Source organism: Nicotiana tabacum, chromosome 11 (genome assembly GCF_000715075.1).
Source record: "Nicotiana tabacum cultivar K326 chromosome 11, ASM71507v2, whole genome shotgun sequence".
Lineage (NCBI taxonomy): Eukaryota > Viridiplantae > Streptophyta > Magnoliopsida > Solanales > Solanaceae > Nicotiana > Nicotiana tabacum.
The window spans coordinates 12,913,837-12,926,736 of NC_134090.1; the positions used below are offsets into that span (position 1 = coordinate 12,913,837).

General features: G+C 34.5%; 2 protein-coding genes across 3 annotated transcripts; one reads left to right on the forward strand and one right to left on the reverse strand.

Annotated features, from left to right (window-relative positions):
- The first annotated feature begins 4,871 nt into the window (after positions 1 to 4,871).
- On the forward strand, positions 4,872 to 5,285 carry LOC107806891 (uncharacterized). Its single transcript, XM_075224103.1, has one exon. It carries the CDS (start codon positions 4,872 to 4,874, stop codon positions 5,283 to 5,285), a length of 414 nt encoding a protein of 137 aa, XP_075080204.1.
- A 1,399-nt stretch (positions 5,286 to 6,684) lies between these two features.
- Positions 6,685 to 12,589, reverse strand: LOC107806894 (CMP-sialic acid transporter 2). Of its 2 annotated transcripts, XM_075224800.1 has the most exons (14): positions 12,350 to 12,589; positions 12,138 to 12,249; positions 11,935 to 12,014; positions 10,947 to 11,022; positions 10,729 to 10,829; positions 9,952 to 10,023; positions 9,708 to 9,756; positions 9,577 to 9,618; positions 9,196 to 9,317; positions 8,971 to 9,030; positions 8,214 to 8,262; positions 7,364 to 7,458; positions 7,133 to 7,216; positions 6,905 to 7,043 (listed from the first exon to the last, which is right to left on the reverse strand). In XM_075224800.1, exons 1-13 carry the CDS (start codon positions 12,403 to 12,405, stop codon positions 7,165 to 7,167), a joined length of 966 nt encoding a protein of 321 aa, XP_075080901.1. In that variant the 5' UTR covers positions 12,406 to 12,589; the 3' UTR covers positions 6,905 to 7,043; positions 7,133 to 7,164. The 2 variants fall into 2 exon arrangements, with proteins under 2 accessions (XP_075080900.1, XP_075080901.1); XM_075224799.1 differs by having other exon boundaries at positions 6,685 to 7,216.
- Positions 12,590 to 12,900: the final 311 nt, after the last annotated feature.

Here is a 12,900-nt window from a genome sequence, read left to right on the forward strand (position 1 = left end):
TAAAAATCCCACCCCACCCCAAGTGACAACAAGCCACTAACAATGGAAGTGACTCATCCTCACTTTACATTAGGTGTCATCTTCATAAAATAGTAGCAAGACACCTCAACCTTAAAACATTTAAGAGCAAACCTTGCAAACTTATTCCAAAAGTTTCAATACCAAACCAAAAACGTGAATCATTATTGAAACTCTTTGGAAGGAATTAACTTAGGAGGAAACGTTGGACACTCTTAAATTTCATTCTCAAAAGACACTCCAAAAATCAGATTTTGATCACGAAGTAACGTGATTATCTTGTAGCATCGTAAATCTTCAACAGTTCAACGAAGATTTTTAGAATTTTAGCAACGTAAAATCTTGCGGTTCTAAGGGAGTACGGTGTAACCTTTTCCAAGGATATCATACGTATTTTTCCTTACTCCAGGTATGTAAGGCTAAGCCCTTATTTCATGTTGTATGATCTCGTCATTACACAAGTTTGATAACGAGGCATAAAGAAAAATTAGTATCCCGGAATTTACGTATATTTTGCTAGTCTCGTAAATTACGTATATTTTCCTAGTTTTGTTAGTTACAATATTCTCCTTATCGAGACTTCATATTCAATTGAGTATTTTCTTCTTCCAGTCAAGAGAGCAGAGACTTTATATATACAGTATTAAAGTATTTTCATTACCATCGAGCTATAATCGATGGGCAGGCCCCTATTGGGAAACCTCTGATCAGATGGTAAGTTATACACCGAGCCTACTGTGGCTGAGCTCCTATGAGCGAGCCCAGTTGGCCGAGATACAGAGCCTAGTATGGCCGAGCGCCTATGAGCGAGCCTACTATGGTAGAGCAGTTATATATATACAGAACTTATAGGTATATATATATATATATATATATATATACCGAGCCTTATAGGGATGAACAACTATTTTACTTATTATATTGAGAGAATTGAGTCAGTATCGATAGCTAAGCATATGTTCAAGTTATCAGTTCAGTTTCAGCTTTCAATATACTGCCTTACATACTCGGTACATTATTTCGTACTGACGTCTCTTTCTGGGGGCGCTGCATTTCATGCGTGTAGGTTCAGACATACAGACGGGTAGACCTCCTCAATAGGTGTTTGCCCGAGTTCAGACTTATCGGTAAGCTCCCCGTCTTTCGGAGTTGCCGGGTCTAGTAGTTTGGTGTACATCTTGTGCATATATGTAGATAGGTTAAGGGTATGTCAGGGTCTTGTTCCGATCACAGTATATCTATCAGTAGAGGCTTGTAGATATATCCTGTCAGTTAGTGCAGTATGTTGGGCTTGTGGCCCTGTACGTATATTTTGCTGACTTGTCAGTTGTAGCCCAGCTTTATGTTGACATTTAGTCAACGTTAGTCTCTATTCAGTTTTATATTTTGCATCGCACATTATCTTGCAATGTGGCCCACAGCCAAAGTATGACATTACATGTTTAGCGTCTCTTAGTCGCAAGTGGTATGCAAGGATAAGTGAGGTACTGGGTGCCGATCTCGCCCCCAGGTTCGGGGCGTGACACACACTCTATATATATATATTAATCACTATTAAATGAATATAAATTGATGCAAATATTGAATATAAATAAGTTTTTACTGTTGAATTTGATAGGCTTAAAATACTATAATTTATTCTTAAGAACTTGAATCACAAAGAAGGGGTCAATTCATTTGGTGAAACGGTCAAATTAATGAGCCTGAGGAATACTTCAAAATGAAGCTTCAAAGTGTAAAATTGTCTCACGTGCTTAATTTATTATGAACGTAGGAGACTTGGCATCCAAGTTTTAGAATATTGACTCATAATTCTACATGCATTTCCCAATCCATTGTGCAGCTTTTTTGCATAGCTTTGAATGCTCAGTATTTGAAGCATAATTCAAAATAATATAGGGGAGTCTTGGAACAACAGTAAAGTTGTTTTTGTATAACCTATAAGCTGGGTTCGAGCTGTGGAAGCAGTCACTAATGCTTGCATTAAAGTAGGTTGTCTGCATCGCACCCCTTAGGGTGTAGCCCTTCCCGGACCCTATGTGAACAAGAATACCTTGTGTACCGAGCTAATCAATCCAAAATAATATTAAATTCAGAGGAAATTAGCTTATCATTGCCCCTCATTTTGCCAGAAAGTTGTAAGGCATATGCTTTTTTAGTTCTTATTCCACTAGTCAAAGTTGAATTCGTTGACCCCCATTATATTCTAGACATTTATTAATTATCATGTAACGTTGCAGTAGTGCGAAAGATATGTACTTGTATATATGTTATTTCAACATTTTATATGATTTGACCGAAAAAAGTTATGATATTTATTATTCATGTAGTGATAGTTGAGGGAAAAAAAAAACCAAAATATGGTTGAAAGTTAGTTTGATAGAGAAAATATCAAATTAAAATTTAGAATTTGATTGGTTTAATAAATTTGAGTTTTTGAAAATTGTACAAGTTTTATTGAAATAGAAGGATGCCAAGTAAGTTTAAAGATATATCAATATGAAAATAATGTCATATAATTTCAAAAAGGAGAATATACTACCATTTGCGAACAAACTTATATTTAACTGGTGGTTGATTAAAGTAGGGCAAAATACAAAACTGGGCCGGTCGGTTAAATCTAATTGGGGGATTTGCATTTATACTCAGTTTTTGAGTCACAATTTAACTTATATCCGCTTTGCAAAAAAATTGTAAGCGTACCCACTTTTCGGGTAACTTCAGACATACGGAGCCTGAAGTAGCAAGAATTTATGTCTAAAGTTTGAACTTCACAATTTTTTGCCTGAAGTGTGACCTTATCAAAGTAAAACTTCAGATACTTTCGTCTGAAGTTTGGCCTAACTTGCAAAAGCAATCAATTTTTTTTAGTTCATACAGCAAACTTCAGACAAATTAGTCTAAAGTTCTTCAGTTTGTTGTGCAAACTTCAGACAAATTAGTCTGAAGTTCTTCCGTTTGTAGTGCAAACTTCAGACTAATTTGTAGTGCAAACTTCAGACAAAATCAGCTTGTTATATTTGAACTTCATATAATTTTTCCTGGCATGATAGTTGCAAACTTCAGACAAAATTTAACCTGGTAATGTCTGAAGTTTGGCCATGCAGTCCCAAACTTCAGTTGATGCTTCTTCGAGTTTTGACAATAAACTCTTGTTTTATTATTTACGTACTTTGTGTTGTTGTATTAATGTTTGAGAGGCAGTGGCAAGTCTTTCTTTCTTCTTGATTTGTCGCTTTGGCCAATTTCCAGAAATGATAACATGTGTAACTTACAGGATACCATGTTTGAAAGAGAAAAGAAGAAGAAGAGGAGGAAGAAAGGACCGCATAGGTCGCAGGATCTGAAGTTGTCAAAATTAGGGTATAAGTTAAATGGGGGTGACCAAATAGGACGCCCCATGTAATTTTTACAATCTAATTGGTAGCAATATAACTTTTTTATGGCCTAATCTTGTATCATTAGTTCATTACACTGTTGTGAAGAATGAAAAGTGTAAATTTTATCAACAATAATTAGTCATTAAGAGGCAATACTGTGGTTTAACTAATTGATAGGGAAATGAAGTATAAAATAGAACTAAGACGTAGTACATTTTTGTCTATTCAATTAATTAATTGATCAATCAACTAAATTTTTATCTCGAACAAATTTTCTCCTGTTCACTTCAACTTTTTTTATTATAAAAATGCATTTTTTTAACATAAATAATTCTTCGGAAAATTTAACAAAACTCATAACCTCATTGGATTTGTGAGGTTTAATCCTAGAAACAAAAGTAGAAATTAGATGCATTTTTTTGGGTGAACTTTATCAAGTTTTAATCCATCGGGCTAATTAAATAATAATAGCATATTGATTTATTCTCAACCTAAAATAACCATATAAGCCCTAAAACTAAGAAGTAACTTCACTTTTTTTTTCAGAAATAAGAAAGACTTGGTCTTAACCAACCAGACAAGAAATGATTAGGTGGGTAAATCATTAAGCATTTGCCTATGACTCTATCCTTATCATAAACTAATAAAACTTTCATTAATTTATCCGTAAAAAAATATTCTTCGATGTAACCAATTAAACCTTAATAACATTAAGCAAAACAAAAATTAACATAAATTTCCAACAAAGAATAGTTCAAAAACAAAAGCATTGACCAGAAAGTCTTAAACCGAAAAACTTTCGGCCTCTAGCATCTTAACGTGTGTAGTTGTCATATTTAATAACGCGGTTGTCTTTTTCCCTACGCATTTTTTTCCTTAACCCTACCAACTTGCTCCCTACCACCCCATGCATTTCATATTTGCATATACCTAACTAGAGGCACCCATGATTTGAGCACAACTGGGCATCACTGTCTTTTTAACATAGATATATAAGCTAGTAGCGATAAGATTTAGCGTGCTAAAGCGTGCTAACTCCTTAAAAATTTAATGATTATGAGTCAGTGATCAAAAAATATCTTTTAAAATATCAAAAACTTACTCAAATATCTTTTAAATGTAGTTAGATGATTTTTTTTTCTTGGGGAGAAATTTAGCTCACTAGATTATTGATGACATAATTTAAATAGTGGCATAAAAAATGGTCATTTTTGCAAATGCCACATAATATGACTGAGTCAGTGTCTACCTCTGCCAAACTACATATATATACACCCCCCTGTACTCCTACCAACCCCAACAATATAAACCCCACAAACAATCAAAAGAATATCAAAAAACAACTACCCTTTATCCATTTCTCTACATTCTTCTCCAACAAGTACAAAAACACACAAACAAACAGGAAACAAAAGGCAATTGCAACAACAGGAAGAAGAAAAACAGAATAATTGTTTTTGTTTGATTCAGAAAATGGGGACAGAGAGCTGGTCTTTAATAGGAAGGCTAAAGAGGGCAGTAAAAAAGATAACTTTTTTGCTGAATCTTGATATGAATAAATGGAAGTTAATATCATCTTTGATTGGATCATCTTCAAGAAGACATCAATTGAATTTCAAAGAGAAGAAGTTGCAAAAACAACCAACTGGATTGAATGTAATATGTTTTGAGAATGATGATTTGAGTCCAAATAATTCAGGTACAGGTTCTAATTCATTTAAAGGACTTCAAAGAACTATGAGTTATCCATCATCAGAAGATGATATTGATAAAAGAGCTGAAATGTTTATAGCTAATTTCTATAAGCAACTTAAACTTGAAAGGCAAATTTCTTTGGAGTTACGTTATTGTAGAGGGCATAGTTTTGGATCTTCGCCATCTCCATGAGAAGCGAGCAGAGGCGGATTCAAGATTTTAATTTGATGGATTCAAACTTCTGCGTTCTTTGAATATATGAGTTCAAAACTCAAATATTATATTCAATATTTTTCATATATATATGGATATTGTGAAGAAAGGATGGAGAAGGCAGGGAAGAGTCTTGTTAAGATGATCTCCATTGCAAAAACTTGTAAGACAAAGCATACAGTTTTTTCATTTGTATGCTTTCTTTCTTTTTTTTTTTGGGGATTGGGGGGGGGGGGGGGGCTGCTCTTGTTGGGTTGATGAATTTTTTGTAGATTCTTTAAGGTGTGAATTTTTTTCTCTTAATCATGTACATTGTACAGATGAAAGTATACATGAACATTGAATAAAGGTCAAATTTTTTGGCTTCTTGTTGGGTTGAAGAAATCTGCGTAAATTCTTTAAGGTGTGAATTTTTAAAAAAATTTCTCTTAATCGTGTACATTGTACATATGACAGTATATATGAAGATTGAATAAAGGTCAAATTTTTTGACAGTATTATGTAGCTTGTTGAATTTAGCATTTTACAAAATTATGCTTTTTATTTCGATTTACTGATCCAACAATTGTAAATGGCATGTTAATGGCTAACTTCGCGTATTGGAAAAGAGTTGTAGATTTTCTAGCCTCCGTGGATATCATTCAAATTAGTAAAAGAGAATCGGGTGACTTCATCGATATAATAAGAAAAAAGGCAGATTCAAGAAAATTTTAAAGCTAATGTACGTCATAGAATAGGCTAGGATTTGAAATACAGAAGTTTCATTTGCATTGTACATAGCTGCGGACCTGCGGTAGATTAGTTGCAAGGGTGACTCACTAAAACTAGCGACCTAAACCCAAATTTAATAAGAGGCTTTAAAATTTTTAATTGAATATAAATATACAAAATTTAATGTTGCCTTTTATTTTATTTTATATTATATGATAGTAGTCTTAAAAGACATTGAGCCTTTAACTTCCCATAGTAATAATAATTTTATTAAAATAATAATAATGAAGGTTAATTCATGTTAATAAGATATTAGCCATTTATTTGTAATATATATTATCTTGGATATTGTTACAAAAAGTCTTATTTATTAATATGAATATTTGAGTAATTTAATTTGAAATTTTAATATATTTTACTGTTAAAAAGAAAATACTCTCTTTAAATAAAGATTTCATATTTTTTTTTCTTTTTAATCTACTTCATTATTATCAAAGCGAGAAAAAAAATGAAAAATATATTATTAAAAAATTTTGGAGCTAAAGCGAAGGTTTTACTGGCCTTCCCCTTGAACCACCTCATGCACGATTGCACATTACAATAAATTTCACAAGTGATTTGGATGGTTTAATACCGTGGATGTAAGATGAATCGTGACACAACTACGCAAATTAACACCAAAACAAGTATGAACATTAACGGACATTGTACAAACCAAATTGCTATCACAATACCACTAGTCCATAATTACATTTGAAAGAGCAAATAAATGTTCATGAAATTATGCACCGCGTCAAATGTATCGTGTTACAAAGTGGGCTGTCCAGGACTTGTTGCACTAATAACATCTTCAAGATATACCCAATCCCTTTCCTGGGGCAATAAGCAGCTATTTGAATTCAAAATTGAGACAACACCTTGCAAGTGCCCATATGCGGGATTTCAGTAGTTGATCAAAAGTATCCTTCAGTCCCTAATTCAAATGGCAACTCCATTCCAAGGATAAATTCAGGGCCAACTCTTAAGCTGCTGTAGGATATATAGTTATCTGCTAACAATTTTGGCAAGAAAGAAAATCGAACAGGACTTGGAGTTGGATGCATATTGGGTATTACCGAAGAGAACACCCAGAAGGTGAACTCAGTTGTTATCTTCGAGCTTTGCTAGTCGAGTGTAAATATATTGCTACTGAAACAACGCTGCAAAGAAGCATAAAATTCCTATTCAGTTATGTGCCTTGTCAAATTTGTGGAATTTCCCCCAAGGGTTAAAACGAAGCAGTAAAACAAACCTTCACACTTTTTTTTTGATAAGGTAAAGTAAAACAAACAAATGTTCATACTTACGTGGAACCAAGGAAAAAGGCAAGGGAAAGGTGAAATCCAAATAGAAATACAGAAACAACTGCAGTCAGGAGCATTGCAACTGAAGTTGAATAGACCTGCAAACAATTACAAGCTATATTAAAATGGTATCTTGCAAGCTCTCAGTTCATAAGCAGATTGTGTGTGCGAGAGACTAAAATTTCCGTCCTTTCTTTGCGGCGCCACTTATTGTGAGATTGTCCGATGCCTGCATATGATAAATGCCCACCACTCTTGGTCGGCAGATCAACAGGCCTTGGGAGAAAAAACTAGCCGAAAGGATAACTATACCTCCTCAAAAGCACGCCAACTTAAAGCTAAAGAAGAGGAAGAGCAAGTCTCATTGTCAACTGCACACTGCATTTCTATACCCTGAAGACGTGTGTGTATGAGTACGTCCTTGATCCTAGAACTTCATAAGAGGAATCTAAGAGGCTCTTTAAATGGTAGCTAAACTTCATGCCTGATTAAAACAGTGTCTTAGCACTCCAAAAATTAGTTGCCTAACCAAGCCCTAAAATTTCTAGCGATATCTTAAATATTTTGGCATGTCTGTTTTCTCTGTAATTACATATCAAGCAATAAGTTAGCAGCTTAGTCTGCATCATTTCTGGAGTGGGACCTCTAGTCCAGTTTACCTTAATTGCTCTACTCTTCAATTAGAAAAGCAACATAGCCTAGGAAAAGATAAAGCATGTCAGACATTGTGCTCGCAACATAGATATTCAAGGATGATCTCCAGGCGTATGATACTTAGCACTAGATTGATGAACCCATCTAACGCAAATAATGCAGATGCACAACCAGATAAAATGTAGAATGTCATCCCTACCTTCACAATATTGTCAGCATATTTCATCACCATTGATACTGCAATACCACTGCAGAGACAAGTCTTGGTCAGTAAATAATAGAAAGACTGCTTATCCATGATGCAATCAATCCAATCTAAAACAGTTGAATAACAGAATGTTAGATCAAAAACCACACGCAGAAGAAAAACGGAATAATGCAGACTATGAGAGGCTTACACCCAAAGTTACTCTATCCACATAACCCAGTAAACAGCTTAAATTGGAGGGGCAGTTAAATGGTTTTCAGTATATAGGCAAATCATACTGAATGGTTAACTAGGATTGCAAATGAACACAATAAGGATGAGTGTGCACAATATAAAAAATTAAAAGGACAGTACAACAACAACAACAACATACCCAATATATTCCCACATGCGGGGACAAAAAAAAACAAAATTAAAAGGACAGTACATTGAGCAAATACAGTAAACAAACACTTCAGGAAAAAAGCAGCATGGCAGCTTTTACCTAGTGGGTAGTATCTTTTATGTCAATTAACTCAACCAAGACACAATAGTTCCATTAACTTAATGCTCATCAAGAGAACAACTTAAATGACTCAACTAAGCAACTGCAAAACACTGAGATTTTCCAAATAAATTTATGCCTCAGTAACATGAAATAGTTAGCACAAGAAAAGAGTACTTCCCAATGATCTTGTATTATTAGACAACATATCCATAATATTGAAATGTATAAACTACCACTAAGAAGATTTAGAGGAAATCAAACCTTAGTGCGTGGTTGAGAATCATGAGAACCGTAATCAGTGTATACCCATGGAAAAATCCACTGCAGAAGATAAAGTCAAATTGTAAAACTTTACATAGATCACAAAATATAAACCCAATCTGAAGAAATACTTGTCCTATCAAAAAGAGCTATTGTCTGTTACAAACAGCGCATAATGCAAATATGTACTTTGTAAAGTGAAAGAAAGGAGTGCTATCAACTTACTCATTCATGACTGCGTCAAAATCTTGAGTCATTATTGCAAAAGCATTGAAAATCATCCCAAAGACATACAACCAGAAGTTCTGAACATTAATATTTCTTGAAGGTCGCTTCTTAATTATAGCCTGCAAAGATAAAACAAAACTATGCACATTGTATCTGAATCTAGTTTACAAAACTATGCACATAGTATCTGAGACTAGTTTACTTTAACATTACAATGAGCATTTTTCCATTATGCTGACGAAGCCTGAGATGGTAATTCAAAATTTACGAAAACAGGCATAACTATAGTAAAGCAAAATCAGTCAGAAGCAGTTCAGAGGTCATTAAGTGCATATCTTTAAACTACTAATCTAATAGAACATATCTGAAAAGATGTACCTCTGTGTAAACTCCTGCAAAACCACTCAAAAGGGCCATTACCTGAAATCAAACAAAGAGGCATTTCAACCATCAGAAGAATTTGTTTTAACCTTAATATTATATAGTCCCATGGAATATCTGCAACTTACAATAGCCATAACCCAACCTTGCAAAGGAGTCTGAAGAACATGATCAGAACTGTACAGAAAGCATCATTCATTAGAGAAACCCATCAAAATATTTCATTTCTCCATTCATATAGAATCAACAGAACAAAACAGTAACCATGATTCTCATCTTTTATCCTCCAGGCTGAAACACAAAAATCTATACAGCTATCCATCCATATAAGCAGTTCCAGAGATAAGATGCGGAAACTACTATGTTAATCACCTAGGATTAAGTTGTGCAGTGGTGCACCCAGCACACAGTAGAATGAAAGCAGCCCATTGAATCTCAGTTAACCTGAAAGCCAATCTTGCTTTGAGTGTGACAAAAAATAGAAGATCAAAATAGGTAAACAATTAGGAGCAGATTCTTAAAATACTATCCAGAAATATGACAGAGTGTAGCATACCCGCAGTCACCTTGAAAAACCACATATGTTACCAGCTTCCTATAGTCATAGCGGTCTTTCAAATCTTCTTTTTTATAAGAAAAGCTTTTCCTTGAAGAGTGTCTTTAGTGGAATCCTCTTTCTGTTTTTACAGTTTTGGGATACATACAATATTCTTGATGACAAATGCATTTCATAGAGAATTTAAGATTTTCACTTTTTCCGTTACATGAATAAAATTCAAACTTCATAAAAGGACAAGCTTTTTCAGTTAATCCACCGTACAGAAAACAGTGCAGGACAATCTTGCAGTACAAGGTTTCAGGATAGTTAGATATATCCCTGCTCCTTATATTATAAACAATAAAGTCTACCAAGAATCAACTAAACTCCCAGACATGGCGCAACAAACTGTATAGGGCTATAGGCTTTAGTGAGTGTTAACTGCTCCTTCTTTGACAAATCAAAGTGAAACTAAGGGGATACATAGCTACCCTGTTTCCATCCCTAAACAAAACAGATGCACACCATATATATGCAAACACAGAAAACTTTTTACTCTCCTATGCAGTGTGTTGTCCAATATGACACCCTTAATTAGTGAAAGGACTTACTTCCTTTTAAGAATAATTTGATACAATACGCCGGTGCTGATAATGTTCAAGTTCTTCAGTATCTGATATCCAGGAGCATCTACGTATGCAAAAATGTAATACTGCAAAGACCCGTGCAATTTCAATCAACTATATGCAAATAGACATGTGAGATAAAAGAACTAATCAGGTTTGGGAGTTAAAAAAGAAGAAATAACCAAAGAGAAAGCTGAACCTGCCTGAAGTAGATTCTTGACAAGGTAAAGTGCAGCGGGAATGGGATACACTTTAACTTCATCCCACGTAGTGCTCAACCTAAAAACAGCAAGAGATTAATAGAATATGAGAGAAAAGAACTAGCCATTTTATAACAGTAAACAACCTTTTTTTTTAACAGAAAACAAACCTTAGTATCCAAATTCTTATTCAACAGACAAGTTAAATAAAAATGTTTGACGGTCTGCAGTGTTAATCCACCAAGGCAATCTTCCAAAGGAGGTAACTTATTTTGTTATTCATTAGTCATAAGTTGATATACAGATTACAGTGAAAATTTTAAAAGCTAATAGTAAATGGCTTAATGAAACCAAAGCTAATTCATATACATAGGAAAAATCTAATAGTAAGATGGAATAAACATCAAAATTTGGATCTAAAAATCTGCTTAAGTTAACCATGAGCCTTGTGTGCAAATACCCCTATGATCTTAAAAGGTAGGGTATCCAACTGAGTTTACTAATATGTGAAAATGCATTTTCCACATCAGCCAAGGGTTTAGCCTAGTGGTCAATGAAATGAGTACAAACCTAGGGTTCAAATCCCAGCAAAGGCAAAAAATACCAGGTGATTATCTGCCTAAGCCATGGTAAGTAGAGTTACTCGAATACTATGTTGGTGGAAAGTGGCAGGTATTCGGCGGAATAGCCGAGGTGTGCGCAAATTGGTCTAAACACCACCATTATCACAACAATAACAACTACTCAGTCTCAAACAAGTTAGGATCGGCTATATGATTTCTCCATTTAAATTCATCTCAAGCAAACACTATACAAAATAAAAACAAAAAGTATGATGAGTTCTCAATATATTCTCCTATCCCCAAATGTATGCTTGCATGCTCAAGTAGAAATTTATAACACAAATGGAAAAAAAAGGGGCAAAAATTAGCATTTTCAGCTTTTTATCCCCTGGAAACTGAAATTTAACAATAAAAATAGTGTTACAAACCTGTTATCATCAGTAACGCCGTCCTTTCTCCAGATTCTTACCAATGCCGCAAGAGACAATGCACATTTCAATGCCTCTACCTAATTACATAGAAGCTTTAAGTCAAATTACACAGCAAAGTAACAATTGAGGAATAGTTTACGACTATAAACTAAAAACAACACTAAGAATCAGCAAAATAACTGTTCTTCCATTCCACTAACCAGAAAATTAGCAGTTGTTACACTGTACTCATACTTTCCAGCTCTCTTCGACCACACAATGAGTATCGATTGTGAACTCGTGAGAACCGTCAGAATTAGTGTTACAGCTGACCTACAAACAAACAAAACATGAACAATTATTCTCATTATTTAAACACGGATCATTTCGCAATTTTTTAAAGCTGAAACGAGGATGAAAGAGAGAGAAAAACCTTCGGCTTTTCTGTTTTAGGCCATTCATCTCCGGCATTACTCCGATCGCGGCCATGATTTATGCTTTTGATGATTTTTCCGATCTCGAATTTCTAGGATTTCATCAGGAGATTCGTCGAGCGCGTTAGGGAAGTGTGATGATGAAGCTTCCGAATCACAGTTAGCTCGGAGATTGCAGATTCAGTCACTGGTTGTGTGAAGAAGTGGAAGTGGTATTGGGCTTGGACGATTCTATTGGATTGGGCTTTGAAAATGGGTGATTTGCACAAATAGGACACTTTGATACCACTATTAATTTTTTGACCCCGCTTGCCACATGCGCATTACAAGTATTGGCCATCAACTGCCCCATGGATAACGATTTTGACTTATAAATTAAAAAGTTTGCCCATGAACAAGGGGAGGTTAAAATCAAAGTCATTGAGCGTAATTTCCTTTGTTTTCACAGGCATGCTAGAATTATTTTTGGCCCATCTACAAGTTTATTCTTTTCTTATTTATCTCTCTTTCTTTTTAATCGTTCTTCTAAAACTTAATCGAGATTGTTAGT